The sequence below is a fragment of the Paroedura picta genome, chromosome 12 (genome assembly GCF_049243985.1).
Source record: "Paroedura picta isolate Pp20150507F chromosome 12, Ppicta_v3.0, whole genome shotgun sequence".
In the NCBI taxonomy this organism is placed as follows: domain Eukaryota; kingdom Metazoa; phylum Chordata; class Lepidosauria; order Squamata; family Gekkonidae; genus Paroedura; species Paroedura picta.
This window is the reverse complement of record NC_135380.1, coordinates 2,889,467-2,905,345: the sequence shown is the minus strand read 5'-3', so window position 1 is coordinate 2,905,345 and position 15,879 is coordinate 2,889,467. Positions and strand designations below refer to the sequence as shown.

General features: G+C 50.3%; 1 protein-coding gene across 4 annotated transcripts in view; it reads left to right on the top strand.

Annotated features, from left to right (window-relative positions):
- The window catches only part of DIXDC1 (DIX domain containing 1), a 49,725-nt gene that overhangs the window by 2,771 nt on the left and 31,075 nt on the right, over positions 1–15,879 (top strand). Inside the window, exon 1 of one of the 4 annotated variants that reach the window (XM_077305370.1) lies at positions 5,430–5,814. The exons of 2 other annotated variants lie outside the window; for them this stretch is intronic. In XM_077305370.1, the coding sequence (XP_077161485.1) occupies positions 5,755–5,814 (60 nt within the window). In that variant the 5' untranslated portion in view covers positions 5,430–5,754. Of the gene's footprint in view, positions 1–5,429; positions 5,815–15,879 lie in introns of those variants that run through there. One more of the 4 variants, XM_077305365.1, reaches the window with a different exon arrangement.

The window sequence follows — 15,879 nt, the reverse complement described above, 5'->3', positions numbered from 1 at the left end:
CTGAGTCCAGGGGCACCATTAACACCAACAAAATGTTATTCAAAGTGTGAGCTTTTGTGTGCATGCACACATCTGAGGACGTGCACATGCACACAAAAGCTCACACCTTGAATAAAACTTTGTTGGTCTTAAAGGTGCCACTGGACTCATAGTTTGTTCTGCAATAATTGTGTTTGTGTGTGTGTGGGGGGGGCAACAGTCCCGCAGCGACTTCTATAATTAAAAGACTGCCTTTCCGAGTCCCAAAGCTGCTCCTTTCCGTAGTTTGATTCTACGAGTTCCTGCCCTCGAACTCTTATTATATCTCATTTTTGGAACAGTACTGCATTCTGTCTATTTGACTCCATTGCACCCCCAAACAACTGTTGGATCCTTCCAGCTGTGAGAAGAGGGAACCGGAGGCCACTGGCTCTGACATTTGACTACGAAGCGATATCATTTTGGCTTACTTGCCTGGGTCAAAGGTGCTGATGCACAGAGATATGGAAGAGATTATGCTGCTGAGGCTTAAGAGCCAGGCGCTATTATTTCTAAAGCCCCCCAAAGTGCTTATGTTTTAGTTATCTTCCAGGAGATTTGCAGCGTTTCATTAGCTTAGCAGAATGCCAGATCCCCAGAGCGGGGGTCAGGATTACACGGTCTAATTCTCCTGTTGCTGAGGCCGGGTGTCCATTGCAAATCACACCCCGACTCCATCGGCTGATGCTGCCCCCCCTCCCTTGCTGTAAGGTTGCAGAGGGTGACGGGAGAGCCTGTTCCTACTGTTGGATGGTGCCTTTCTCAGAGACGCCGTCTGCAGCAGCCTTCTCTCAGCAGGAGGCTGGGATGAAGCTTAGCAAGGGACTTGACCATCACCAGCTAGTACGTTAGATCGTTAATTTGGCTGACCCCCTAGATAGTTAATTTGGCTGACCCCTTGGTCTCTTGGACTGATGCGCAATTCCAGCAGCTGCATCTTCTGTGCCATAGCCCCTGTGGGATGTCCCTGGCGGGGTAGGGGTCTTGTCCTAGCAGACAAAAGGGCTGTGAAGATTCATAGTGTTGATCCTCTTGTTGGGCCAGACGTCCCTGTGCCTGGTGCATTGAGGTTTCCCTGGGAAATGGCACCAGCATGGCCCTATGCCAGGGCAGTGCCTGCTCCGACTCCTCTGTTGTGAGCCTTTTATGAGTGGCAGAGCCAGATGGGACCCCCTGCGTAGAAGTGGGGATTAGTGCTTGTACTTTAGATGATTTTATTAGCCACCCCCAACCCCCAGTTCCACTTCTGTCGCGAGCAGATCCGCATCTGAGCCAGTCCCTTTCCCGTGAGCTCATTTATTATGACTTCTAGAGCTGAATGAGTCGCTTTGTCCCCTGTAAATGAGGAGTGCAGAATGAGCTCTCCAGAGCAGCTGGCAGCGGGGCCTGCTTTGGGCAGGCAGCGTGCTTTCCGTCCGATGTCAGGGCACATCCGCAGCGGTTTGAATGTCGAGGATTCAGCACCCGGTTCAAGCCAAGGGCCGTGTGGGTATGTAGGGAGGGGACACGGAGCTCCTTGGTGGAGGGCCTGCTTTCCGGGCCAGTGTTCTGGCCAAGCCGCCAAATAACCACTTGGGACAGCCCAGTGAGGGTGGAGCTGGTGCACTGCAGGGTCTCCCAGGAATTCACATGGTGCTTTCTGACACTGAATCATGTCATTGGTTGACCAAGGTCAGTCCTGTCTATTCAGACGTGGTTGTCCCATGTCTCGGATGGAGGCCTTTCCCATCACCTTTCAACTGGAGATGCTGGGGATGACACCTAGGACTTTTTGCATGCCAAGGGTAACAAGAGAAAGAATTTTTATGTACAAAAACAGAAGCACATCTTACATGACATTAACTTATTGTGAGCAGATTAACTTCACAAGGGTTAACTTGCTACCTCTCCAAGCCCAGGTAGGTGAGAGAAGGTCCCATAGGACAGGGATAGTCAACCTGTGGTCCTCCAGATGTCCATGGACTACAATTCCCATGAGCCCCTGCCAGCATTTGCTGGCAGGGGCTCATGGGAATTGTAGTCCATGGACATCTGGAGGACCACAGGTTGACTACCCTTGCCATAGGAGATGAAACAGAAGGCGAGCAATAGCCAAAGAGGCTCAACTAATCTAATCGACTAGTGGGGAGGGTGGAGAGAGGTTGCCAGTTGCATCTGAGCAAGATAATTCTCTTAACCCTTCCCATCCCCAAAACCTCTGCATGCAGAGTTACAATATCCAGTGTGTACAACCTGATGCTTACTGGAGAAGCTGGGGCTTGAACCTGGGGCCTTCTGCATAGAGGACAAAGCATACCTCTCCAAGAAACTCTCTTTCATACGCTCCATTGAAATGAATGGGTGCCTTGCAGGGATGCCCTGCATTCCTTCTGCCACACATGAACACATTTACTATGAGAGATGAATAAAACAATCACTAGATCACAGATTCTCGTCCTCCTGCGCAAATGTGCATGAAATTTCCTGTGTGTCTTGAGGGCAGCAGTTGGCAGACCCCCAAAAGAGCTGTATGTGTGTTTATCTCACCCCCACACAGACACACACACAAATCAGATGTGGGTCTGATCAAAGATTGCTTAACCTGCTGGTTTCTCTGTGTGTGTGATCTAAACAGGGCATTGAAGGGATTAAGGCCTGCTGTACTGCTGGGAACATGATTTTGCTGCAGGACCAGGGCAGTTTTCCTAGCAACCTCCGAGCTCTGGAAATGTCCGTCTCTGTATCACGCAGTTTGTGGGGAAACGGAACATTTCAAAATGGCAAACTGAGCTAGAGGCCACTTAAGGAACATCTGTTGCCTCTTTACACATGATTTATCACTGCTTTGTGCCAAGATGTTTTGATTTGGACTAAGCACGCTGTATCTGTATTGCGGCAGCGGAAGCAGGGCCTTTGCGACGCAATCTGGGTTAGGGACTTGGGTGGGGGTGGCGGCGGGGGGGCTGCATCAAAGCCGCCTAGCTGCGCAGAGTTTAGAGCCGTTCGTTTTGTCTCTGGAGGCCGCTGAGCTCATGGTTATTTCAGGGGGGAAAAGATTGCACATACATCTTAATCCTCTGAGCACCGAGGCAGCCATTGTGTGCAGGGGAGAGGGACGATTAGACCTTAAATGTTCGGAAAAGAATCAAATTAAACTTGAGGGCTTTTCTTATCAAGGCGACGCAGAATTCCCTTCATTCCTCTGCGTTTCCCTTTGAAATAATGGAATGCAGAATCTTGGCCCGTCTGAACTTTTGTTACAGTCTCATTTTAAGCAGTGCATAATTTAGAACCCAGGAGTGGATTCCAACTTTCCTTCTTTTGTATTTTTTTAAGCGGAAGCCCTTGTCCTTGTGGTGGCGGAAGAATTGTTTTGAAATTTGCAGACCTCTTTTGCCAAAAGATGCAGAACTATAGAATCATAGAATCATAGAGTCGGAAGGGACCTCCTGGGTCATCTAGTCCAACCCCCTGCACTATGCAGGACACTCAATCCCAATCGCTCATCTACTGTCACCTGCCACCCCCTTGAGCCTTCACAGAATCAGCCTCTCCGTCAGATGGCTATCCAGCCTCTGTTTAAAAATTTCCAAAGATGGAGAACCCACCACCTCCCGAGGAAGCCTGTTCCACTGAGAAACCGCTCTAACTGTCAGGAACTTCTTCTGGATGTTTAGATGGAATTTCTTTTGAATTAACCGCTAGTGGCTGGCTTATGGCATTGCCTCACTACAACTAGTTTGCTCTCTCCTGGTAGCCGTCAGTCCTTCTCATATTCTTTCCCAGCACACTAACATGTTCGGCCTTTACCCTCATCCATTTGAGAAACCCACCCATTTGAGAAACGCCTTCCTGGGCCATCAAGAAACCTCACGGTTCCATGAACCCCTGGCTGAGAAGGCCTCAATTAGAGAAAAGCCACCCCCACCCCACCCCCCAAAATCTGCTCTAGTGTGGATGCTAGACTGGAGCACATCCTCTGTATGGAAGCAACCAGGAATGAAGTAAGTAGTTAAAGTGACTTTTCGGACATGCAAGAGGAAGCAAACCACATTCCCCTCTGTGCCTTGGCTTTTGCCCCAGTTCCCTGTGCCTTCCTGCCCCTGGGGATGTATATATTTAGCTGGAAGTCCCGCTGAACTCCGGGGAACTTGTGTCTCCGAGATTGCACAAAGGATTAGCAGGGGAAGGTTTTGTTTTAAGTGTGTCGTTTTGTTTAGGAGCCTGCAACCAAGTTCACATCATGAAATTATTATCCAGCGATTTCAAGAGCGTGGGGATGGAACAGGCCCAGAACTCTGCTTGCATAACCGACATCTGGTTTTGTCAGTTTTCCAGGCAGTGCTGTGAGAGCCCCTCTTCTATTTTGCTCAGGAAGGGGGTGGGAGATGGAAGTCCCGGCCCCAGGAGGGAAAGAGTCCTGTCTGCAGCGGATCCTTTTCATGCCGCCTGCCCCTGAATCCATCTTGTCCTGCTGGTCCCCTCCCCACCCCCCACCCTGCTTTGGAGCCCAGGACCCCATCGCCCTTGATGGTTTATCACCTGGGATTTGTCTGGGTGAACAATGCCTGTCTGTTTCCTTTCTTTTTGATCAGAATCTCCTTTCCAAAAAAACAAACACTTTTATATACAAAGCTAGCTAATTCCTTCTAGATTCCTTGAGAGGGTGTGGGGAGGGAAGTTGTTTCAGACTCTTTGTCCAGCATCTGAAGTTTCCGATTCGTACCGGGTTCTGTTCCTTTGTGCCTCTGACTCCTTTTCACAGGTGACAGAAGGAACGCACCGCTCCAGTTCTGGGAATTCAGCCTGTCTTTAAGAATCCTGAGAGAAGGCAGTGAGTAACTGATTAGAAACATACATGAGCATTACTACTAGGGTAAGCAGGGGGAAACATGGCAGGGAACCTTGGCGCTGCTTCTCCTGCCACAGGATTACTTGCCCACCCCTTGCTGGTGGCATACAGCATACCGGAACACTGGAACGTGAACTGGGGTTCCCAACCCTGCAGGTGGGGCCTGGAGATCCCTGGAATTGCCACTTATTTCCAGGTAACAAATACCAGTTCCCCTGGAGGGAATGGCTGCTTTGCAGGGTGGACTCTGTCGCATTAGACTCCGCTGAGTTCCTTCCCAGATCCAGTTCCCACCCTCTCTAATCTTCAGTCCCAAATCTCCAAGGATTCCCAAACCAGAGTTTGGCAACCCTATAAGCTGCATCAGGTGGGATCTGGTGTGTGGCGCCTGCTCTGGAGCCCTCTTTCGGCTTTCTGTAAAGTTTCCCTAAGTCGGTTTCCCGTTTCCAGTCTTGCTTTTCCTTCTCTTCTGAGCGGAGGCCGGCTTGGCCCCCTCTCTGTCGGTCCCCCCTCCCTGTAACTCAGTCCCCAGTCCCCCGTGTGTCAGGCGGGGGGGCCAGGCACTGGAAATCGGTTTCAGATGTTTTCCCTGCCCGGTCCCTCGGCCTGCAGCGCTGGGCAAGTGGAGGCGTTTCCATAGGAACCGTGTGGCGCGACATCTCGCCCCGCCGCTCCCCCCAGCGGCTCCTTCCTGAGCATGCCCAGTGTGAGTCTTGACTTTGGCTCAAGTATCCTGCATGCCGTAACGGGCGGCACATATGGGGCTATGCAGGAGGGCTCCCACGAGCTCCGCGCCTTTGTCTTGGGGAGGAGGGGGAGGAGGGGGAGGCCGTGGCCGGCCGGCCGGAGGATTTGCTCTGCTTGCGCCGGGAGAGGTCGGGGCCCCTTCCGTGGGCTCCTGAAGAATGCTCGCCTGCTTGGCCCGCGGGACTTTGCTGGACGTTCTGCAGGAGGGCTGCACAGAGGTAACTCAGCAATCCTTTCCCACTCCCCGCCCTCACAAAGTCCTCCGAGAGGCAGAACGCAGAGGAAGCTCGGGGGGAGCACTGGGCATCCTGACTGTGACTTTGGGAGAGTTGGCTTCAGCGGCTCCCCTCGGCTGATGCTGTTGCACTGCCTTGCTTGAAGAGCCTCAGCTGTCCAGCTCGGCAGCAAGAGCCGGAGGGAAACTTTGTGTTGTGGCACCGGCCAGTTTTGCACGGGTGTTAAAAAGTGTTTGAGCTGCTGCTGGAGAAGCCTCCCCCCCCCGCCCCCCCCCCGCCCCCCGTCTGCTCTTCGTGGGCAAAAGCCTTTCAGCACAATTCCTTGTCTGCTCCCCCTCCCAGGTCTACGCAGTGGGGGAAGTCGGGAATGGGCATGCCGGGGTAAAAAGCGTGTTGGAGGCTCCCTTTTGCTTCCCTTTTCCCCCAGGCAGGAGGAGGCAAGTGGAACCTTTAAAAGAAGAGGAGTCCAGCCAGTCTGTAGCTTGTGCTGTCTTGCTGTGGCAAGAAATGCCATCTGTGACAACGCAGGCAAAGTGTGTCGCTGGGGACGGGTTTCCTGCGGGTGTAAGCCGAGAAGGCGGGAGGCCGGCCTGAGGCTCGGACTCGCCGCTCCGGGTTAGCTGCAGCTTCCCCCTCTGCCGAGGGGTGGAGGTCACGGCGCGCTCTTGGCTTCACCTTGGCTGTTTGGCCGGGGGGGGGGCCTCTCGGGGTGGCCCAGGGGCTGCTTGCAGCCGCCCTCTCCTTGTCTGGCATGGTTCTTGCCTTCTTTTGCAACTCCAAACGCAGACTCTTTCCGAGCATCTCCAGCAACACAAACTAGAAAGGCAAAAGGAGGACTTGGAGTTTTCTGTGGACTCAAAGGAAAGTTTTCCTCTCTTGGTTCTTGTTTGAAGACTCCCTGTCCCCCTTTTTTTACAGCTAACGTGGGGGGGGGGTGGTTAAGAGCAGCAGACTCTAGTCGGGAGAGCTGGGTTTGATTCGCCACTCCTCCGGCACATGCAGTCAACTGGGCGACCTTGGGCCAGTCACAGTCCCTTATAGCTGTTCTCACAGAGCAATTCTTCAAGAGCTCTCTCAGCCCCAACTACCTCACAGGGTGCCTATTGTGGGAAAAGGAAGCTGCTTCAGGGCTCCTTCAAGTAGTGAAAGGCAGGGCATAAAAGAAAGCCCAACTCTTCTTGTTTCACTCTTAAAGCCTGCAACCATTTAAAAACTCTGAGTCTGTGCCTTTATTTATTTTATTTATTTATTTATTTGTTTGTTTGTTTGTTTGTTTGTTTATTTGTTTATTTGTTTATTTATTTATTTATTTATGTTAAAGTTTCTATGTCGCCACTCTCGACAATAGCTGTCTCATGGCGGTTCACAAGTATAACATCAACAAAAGCACAATGAAACACATAAACCCTCAACACGCAATTACAATCAGATGGTGACATAAACGTCTCTAGTCCTCTCAATCCCAACTCTGCCATTCCATCCTTGGGACCCAAGCAAGTGGGTCTAGATCAGGGGTAGTTAAACTGCGGCCCTCCAGATGTCCATGGACTACAATTCCCAGGAGCCCCCTGCCAGCATTCGCTGGCAGGGGCTCTTGGGAATTGTAGTCCATGGACATCTGGAGGGCCGCAGTTTGACTACCCCTGCTCTAGATGGTATAAACCTGGGAGTTCTGATCGTAAGGCCTTGTAGAAATAAAGTCGATTTTATTTGAGAGGGTCTGCACAAGGCCTCACCCACCCACCTGGCTGGCATTGGTCGCAGAGGTGGCAAGGGGCTTGAATCTAGCTGGTCTACTGCAGACTGAGCCAGCTACCTTTGATGGGTTTCCTTTTGGTTCCTTAGCCTCTCTTTTTCCTTACTGTTTGATGGGAGGCATTTCTCCCTGAAGCACCCTCCTGGGGTCACTGGTCAGGACTGTTCCTTGTTATGAATGAGAGTGGTTTTCACGGGATGTTTCCTTCCCATGCCTGAGGCTGATCTTGCATTGAGGAGGGGGTTGGACTAGGTGGCCTGGATGGCCCCTTCCAAGTCTACGGTTCTATGAACACATTGCTCTGGTGTGTGTGTGTGTGTGTGTTTATCACCATCTGGTGGCTTCCCTCATCTTCTGAATATGTTTCCTGGTGTGGCTCTCAACCTCTGGAGTCTTAAACAATGACCACTTTTTCCTTGTGATGTCAAAATTTCTCAAAAAAAATGCCAACATGCTGGTTTTGAACCAGCGGCAACAACTCAAGAGAGGCCCGTGTGTCTATTCTGCTTGCCAGCTTTAGAATGCCTTCCTTTTGGTAGCCAGGGCTGGACCCTACGCCCTTTCCGTAAGTGGTTGGGCCGGCCTCCCATGAACGAGGGGCGTGGAGAGGAGAAAGCAGAGTTCATTTTGCTGTGCATTTTTTCACACAGGCTTTTAGCAAATATTTATATATGGTGCCCTTCGTACCTTTCTTTTTTTTTTTAATTCTAAGACGCAAGAAGGCCAGCTTTACTGTCATAGGTTGCAAGGGGGCAGGTGAGGCCTTGTTGGAGCCTGGTCTGAGAACTTATCTCCTAAACCTCCACCTCTCCATGGCTGAAGATCAGGATATCGAGATGGAAACTAAGTCTCATGTTCAGCATGCAAGCGGAAGTAGAAAGCACCACCTCTTTTTGTAGATGGCGGCTTTGCTCCGTGTGTTATGCTTGCATCCGGAAGACGGGCCCATCTGGGCCATCCAGGCTAGGGCAAAAGATTAGCTACTCTGGACTTCCTTGAGAGCTAGCGTGATGTTAAGAGTGGCAACCTCTAATCTGGAGAACTGGGTTAATTCCCCACACCTCCCTTACATGCATCCAGCTGCATGACCTTGGGCCAGCGACAGAGCTCTTCTTGCAGAGCAGCTCTCTCAGAGCTCCCTCAGCTCCGGATGGCTGTTGTGGGGCTAGGAAGGGAAGGGTGCTTGTAAGCCGTTTTGGGACTCCTTTGGGTAGTGTATGAAAATAGCTCTTTTTCTTCTCCTCCTTCTCTTTCTCTCATCTCTCTGAGCCTGCTTGGGTTGTCTTGTGCCAGTAGAGGACCATGTCAAGGACTGGGTGGAGCCGGGGTGAGCCTCTGGTTTGGCACTGGAGATCAAATGGGAAAACATCACAAGTTGGACGCATACTTGGCTTGTAGACGTTACCGAATGTACTATTTTCACAGGTGTGTGACAGCTGTCTCCTAGGCCTGGATCCTTCCCAGTAAGTCTGCAGAATCTGTAGCTGGTAATTATTGCCCTCCAAGGTTGAGCCTGTCAGCGGGGCCTTGAAATACCTTGACGGGAATCCCCTGGAAACAGCCCAAAACAGACTGAGCCTCTCTTTCTTTTGTACGCATTTCCTTATGTTGGCTTCTGAAGCGGTTTTCCTCTACGCATTTTAAAGTAGATCCTTAATTCTCCCCAGGAATAAAAACACACTAATCTTTTTTTTTTTAAGTCAAGCGATTCATCTGCATTCACAAAGAGGAATAAGAAGGTACCTCCATACAACATGTAAGGCCTGGGAAGAACGTGTGGCTGACAAGTAATCCCCGTCTTGCTTTGGCATTCATTCAAGCCCAAATCCCCTCGTGGTTTCAAGAGGATTTGCCTCTGGGCCTCAGTTGTCCTGCTGCTGCTCGTCTGCGGTTGGCGCTTGGGAATCTCGGACGTTGTCGGATGGGGTGGCTGGACAGATTTCCTTTGCCCCCCCCAATCTCTCCTTTGGCTGCCTGTGGGCCACCCTTCCATTCCATTCACAGCCAGGCCGGACTTAAAGAGGTCTTTGTTGCCTTCTGGGGAATGGAAATCTCTTCTGCACCTGTCAAAAGCTGTGTCCTCAGCCACTGACATCGTCCTTGACTTCTGGCTGAATGCATTCTGCTTCTCTGTTAAGCGTCCCTGAAGTCAAACAGTCCTGTGACTTCTGCATCTTCTTCTCTCTGAGTGGTTGCAACTTAGAATAGAATCAGAATAATAGAGTTGGACGGGACCTCCAGGGTCATCTAGTCCAACCCGCTGGGCTGGACAGTGCAGGAACTCACAACCCATATAGTAACCCCAATTCTATGTCCAGAGGAAACTGGTGGCTCCCTTCTGGGAACTGCACAGCCCCAGCCTTGCATGAGTAACCTGTTCTGCGGTGCGGTTAGGATATTTTCCGGCTGTTTCGGAAACACGTCTTCATCTCTTGGTGGTGGTTTGATAATTCAGGCTCTGCCTGACTTGGATAGCTCAGGCAAGCCCAATCAGATCTTGGAAGCTAAGCAGGGCCGACCCTGGCGAGTCCTTGGATGGGAGACCGCCAAGGATTTGGGTGGAATTTCCCCCAAGGACCACTAGGAGGGTCATGACGCAGAGGCAGGCCATGGCACACCACCTCCGAACGTCCCTTGCCTGGCTGCCAGACAGTCCTCAGATCTCCTGGCTACACAACATACATGCTATATGATAAATACATAAATAATTCAGTTTCCCAGTTGGGCGGGGCTTTTAGGGAGCACGGCTGACCGAAGCGGCACGGTGCAAGGAACAGAGACCTGGACAATGAGATCTGGTCAGCCTTCTTAGTTCTGTTGAGGAAATGAAATTCCAGAAATCAATGTGACTGAACTTAATTGGACAATTCTGAGATGGATTTGTGCCTTGGACAATTAAGTTTGGGGACAGAAGTCTTGAGTCTGTTCTTTGAGTTAGATTCATATTTTTTGAAGCAGCTCCCGTTTTAGTCTCCTACATATTTTGCTAGACTCCTGATTTTATTCCTTCTGGTTCTTTCTTTTTCCTTTTATTAAAAGGGGGTAATATGGGTGCATCGCCAAAGGTTCCTGACTCTGTCAAGGGAGCCTGCATCGGTTTGCAGAGTACCTGGTGGATGCTTGCGGCTGGGATTTTACGTGCATGGAGGATTTATGAAGAGAGACTTGTCTGCCATCGATCATGAGCTGTGAACCAGCATGCTGTGTGGGCAGAGAGTTAGACTTTGGAGCCCTGAGTGCGGATTCTTGCTCTGTTGTAAAGCGGTGGGCTTGAGCCAGCTTTAAAAGATTAATATGTGCAGAGCACCCTGGGCTCCCCGGAGAAATGGAGGACTCAGATGTAATAATAAATGTCATTCTTGCTTCTCCCATGAGCTGTCTGAGAGAGGAAAGATGACCGTATTTTTAAGTCATTAATTCCATTTATCACGACCTTGTAATCAAGGCCTATGTGGAAAGAGGAGAAAAGTTATTTCCTTCTCTGAAGCTTCGAATGATGCTGCAGTGAGAAAGAGAAAGACAATTTAACAGGCATTCAGACGTTCTTTTGATTTGTTTGATGGGCTGGAGCCAGTTTTGATCCCTGATAAAAGATATGCCCTCTCTGGGTATTAGCAGGGAGCTGTTTCACAGGGCAGAGCCTGATTTTTGGGAATCAAGAACAGGAATATGGAAATGTGTTTTTTTGTTGGGAGAAACAAATAAGAATTAAAAACCCACACCTAGCAATAAAATTGCAGGCTTGCAGCTGATCTTTGACAAATTAAATGATTTTGCATTGGGGCTTTCCACCTTGCCATACTCCTGAGGTTATCTTACCCGCAGATGGGATGAGATGTACAGCTTTTAGGGAGCACGGCTGACCGAAGCGGACTACAATTCCCAAGAGCGAATGCTGGCAGGGGGCTCCTGGGAATTGTAGTCCATGGACATCTGGAGGGCCGCAGTTTGACTACCCCTGAGCTAGACCGTCCCCGTAGCAGAGCTGTTTGTGTTGAGATAAAGAGCAAATTTCCAGCATAGATGGGGTGGCAGGCGATCAGTTTTGGAGGAAAATGCGGCTCTTAATTGCCAGTTGGCATGCTCCTCGTGCCTTGAAATGAACCAGATAAGGTCACTTTGCCTGGGTGCCAGCAGCCACTTCCATGTCATTGCTTACAGGGTCCGTGTAGTTTAACTGTGGATTTGACAGCCATCCTTCCTTTGATCGGTGCCCGATGGTCTCTCCTTGGAAACAGGCTTAAAACCAGGGGGGGAAGCGTTCCAGCTATTTTTAAACGTGCGGAACCTGTTGCTAGGCACTGCTGAGCGTGAGGCGGTCAGGGAACAGCAGAAAGAGCAGAAAAAGGGAATAATCACCAGCTGGGGAGAAATTCTGAGATGGATTCGCGCCTTCAACTTCATAACCCCACCGCAGTCGTTCGGGTGGCCTCTTTCCCGTTGTCAGAGCTACAGAGCAAAATGCAATTAGATGCAGCAGGGATACCAGTCTGGCTGTAATGGAAGTGATGACTCCAGAATGCCGCCTGCCTTTTGCCCCCCAAACCATCAGCGAACATTAAGTGAAATAGCCCAGTTTTAGGACCCCTCCTCCCCAATATTATAGGTAAGGAGCGGAAGGCGAGAGAGGGGGGCTTTTCAGTAGACTGCCTAGCAAGCTCAAGGACGAAGTGAAATTCAAGCCAGGCATCACCTCTTCTGGTGCCCACCAAGTGTTTTTTAGAGAGTGGGTGGGGCCAGGTAAGAGTTGCTAAGGTGAAGAACTAATTAACTAGGCAGATTAAAAGAATATTGTCTCAGGGACAATTGCCACCTCAGTGGTTTGTTCTCTCTCACCTCTCTTTCCCTGTGTATTTTAATTACCCTTCTACTCCCTTGTATTGGGGCTTCCTCAGTGCATGGCTCTGCCTCTTGTGGCGGCCATTTTGTGGCTGCCTCCACCTCCAGTGAGAGCCATTTTGTGGTTGTGGCAACCACCTCGCATCACAATTCCAAAGGTGTCCTCAGGCTAAATAGTTGGGGACCGTAATATACATAGTAATAAAGGTCACGCAAAAGGCTTCATTCTTTGCAAAATAAGATCTGTAGATGTCCAACGGCCAGTGCTCTACCCTGGACCTTTTATTTACGATGCAGCCACTGCCACGTTTGACCTAGACAGCAGCTCCCTATCACAAATTTCTGCTTGCTGGTTCCTGGGCATAGTCATACCCCACGCCTTTGCCAGGTCTATGGACAGCCCTTTGGAAAGCAATTGTGTCTCTTTTATGCTTCATATTTTGCCCTTCTGCATTTCCCAGGTTGACTGTCGGGAGGTATTCAAATGAGTAGCCATGTTGGTCTGAAGTAGCACAATAAAATCAGAGTCCAGTGGGACCTTTAAGACCAACAAAGATTTATTCCAGGCGTGAGCTTTTGAGTGCAAGCACCCTTTGTCAGACTATGAACTGACCATCAAGTTAGCCCGTCACATTCTTACCTGAAGAGAAATCCGGGAAGGAAGGGAGAAATGTGGACACACAGAGCTGCCTTTTACTGAGTCGTACCTTTTGGTTCCTCAAGTTCAGTATTTTCTACTCAGACTGGCAGCGGCTCTCCCAGGGTCTCAGGCAGAAGGCTTTCCCATCCCCTGCTGCCTGGTCCTTTCAAGCGGAGATGTTTGGGATTGAACCTGGGACTTCCTGCTTCCAAAGTCGATGCTCTACCACTGAACCACAGCCCTTCCCCGAAACGAAGCGATGACACTCTCACTCACTGACAGATGTGACTGGAATGTAATTCCACAAGGGGACCAGCCTTAATTGTAGGACCAGTACGATTTTACCGTAATTCCTTGAAGGCCTGACCTCTCCCAACCGCTCTCTGTGGAAGTTTTCATTGTCTTGTGGCCTTGCTGGATGCTTTCAAGAACAACGCCGCACACTGACCAAGCTCTGCCTCACGGATTGCTGAGATCATCTAATTAAGATAACGTCTGGGAGCTTAGAAACCATGCGAGGCCTTAACCACATTACGTCCTGATGCAATTATGGTCCTGAGCTTCGTTGCCTGGCTCATTGAGCTGGGCGGGCAGGATGCTGAATAGCTTGAACTCAGAAGCTCAGCACAGAAACTTGCCCGGCCACCTACATAAGCGAGTTTGGATGGATGGACGGACGGACAGACGGATAGATGGACAGATCGAAAGAGAAACAAATCAAATCAAACTACCTTTATTGGCATTGTTAACTAAATTTGGACATATGCTTTAAAGCAGGGGTAGTCAACCTGTGGTCCTCCAGATGTCCATGAACTACAATTCCCATGAGCCCCTGCTGGGGCTCATGGGAATTGTAGTCCATGGACATCTGGAGGAACACAGGTTGACTACCCCTGCTTTAAAGGTCCTGCGATGCCTGCTAATTTTGTTTTTAAAAATTCATACTTCTCCATTTAAATGCCTATGCATATAATCCTAGATGCATAGCGCTTTTTGAACGCCACTCCTTATGGAATCTAATTTCTGATTGGGGGGGAGGACGACTTTCGTTCATTCATTCATTCATTCATTCATTCATTCATTCATTCATTCATTCATTCATTCATTCATTCATTCATTGTATTTATATACCGCCCTCCCCAAAGGCTCTTATTCTTTAGAGAGGCATGCTTTGTGTTACAACTTTGGGGGGGGATTTATTTCTGGTATCGCCTACACGCTTGTTTGCCTATTTGTTGCTCCAGGATGTTAGACATTTCTAAAAAGACATTCCCATCCCCGGGAACAAGGGAGAGGGAGGTGGGTGCGAGGGCCGGACGAGGCAGGCTCCTTTAGCGCGTTTGAGCCTCCACGCCTTCCCTCTGCTGGTGGCCTGCTGGTTGCTCTCCCTTAGCTAGTGCTAAATAGGTTGGGGAATCCACTTTATGCGATTCCCCAACTCGCAGTTTAAAATGGAGGATGTAGCCGGCTGGTTACAACCCCGACACTGGATGTTGGCAGCATGGAGTCCTCTCGCTGGTAGGGAGCTCACCAAAGAGAGACCTGGTCTGGTGCAGCAGCTCAGAGAGTGACAGGTGATCCCTGGTTCCTTTCCTTTTTTCCACCTGCACTTTTAAGATTCCTCACCTGTATGAAGAGTCCAACCAGCAGCTTTGCTTGTACCTACAAAGATGCGACTTTCCCATTGGTAGAGCCAAGGTAAAGCAGGCCCTTTTTTGGAATGCAAAGCCGTGTTAATATAAATAGGATTATGCCTAACCCCACTACACTCCTGACTGGAACTGCGCTGAGAGAAATGTGGGTTTTACTGTGGGGCTCGCGTACCTGCATCGGATTCATCTATGGCTAAAGCTCAGAGCGATCAGGGCTATTCATAGCAGCGGTTAATGAGCACACCTTGGCATACCACGGAAACAAGGGGACAGGAAGCGTGGGGAATCTTGAGCGTCTTCGTGGTTACCCTTCCTGTAGGCAGCTGTCAGCCAAACACCGTAGAAGAGAAACTGTAGAAGAGAAATCTTCGGGGAGTTGTTAAATCTTGCATTGTTGGGAGATGTCTGCACCTGCAAAGAGGGAGCTGCATATCTGTGCAATGGATCCTCAGGAGGCACCATGCTCCAGTGGAAGGACGCAGGTGGGTAGGAGGGAGCATCGGGCAGGGCAGGGGTTCTTACGGGCTGTTAGAGGAGGCTCGCTCCCCTGGTTCTGACCACCGAGCACAGCTTTCACCCCGCAAGTCCACAGCGGCCAGTTGTCGGTGGAAAGTGCCGTCAAGTTGCAACCGGCTTACAGTGACCCTGGGGAGCCGGGGTAGTCAAACTGCGGCCCTCCAGATGTCCATGGACTACAATTCCCATGAGCCCCTGCCAGCATTCGCTGGCAGGGGCTCATGGGAATTGTAGTCCATGGACATCTGGAGGGCCGCAGTTTGACCACCCCTGTTCTAGGGAATTGATCTCACCCTGCCCGCCCACCCCCCCTGCATAAAACACGCAGCAGGCAAAGTCTGAGATTTTCAAGATGAAAATTGCTAATCAGGCCTGCCTGGAAATCTTTCCTGGAGAGAGCAGAATGGCAAGAGCAGGAACCCCCACACTGACTGCAGCTCCTCAACCTTTTTTGCGGTGGTCTCCAGCCAGATAATGTTCCCCGTCCTAGTGGATGACCCACGGATGACTTTCGTAGGCATTGGGTCTTTCCCCTTCCCCTTTTCCCTTTCGCCCTGTGTAGTACAACACAACTTCAGCAGTGGGCCACAATGGAGGTGGTGTGCGTTAATGAAAGGATTTCCTAATTTCTGCTCCCCTGCGGG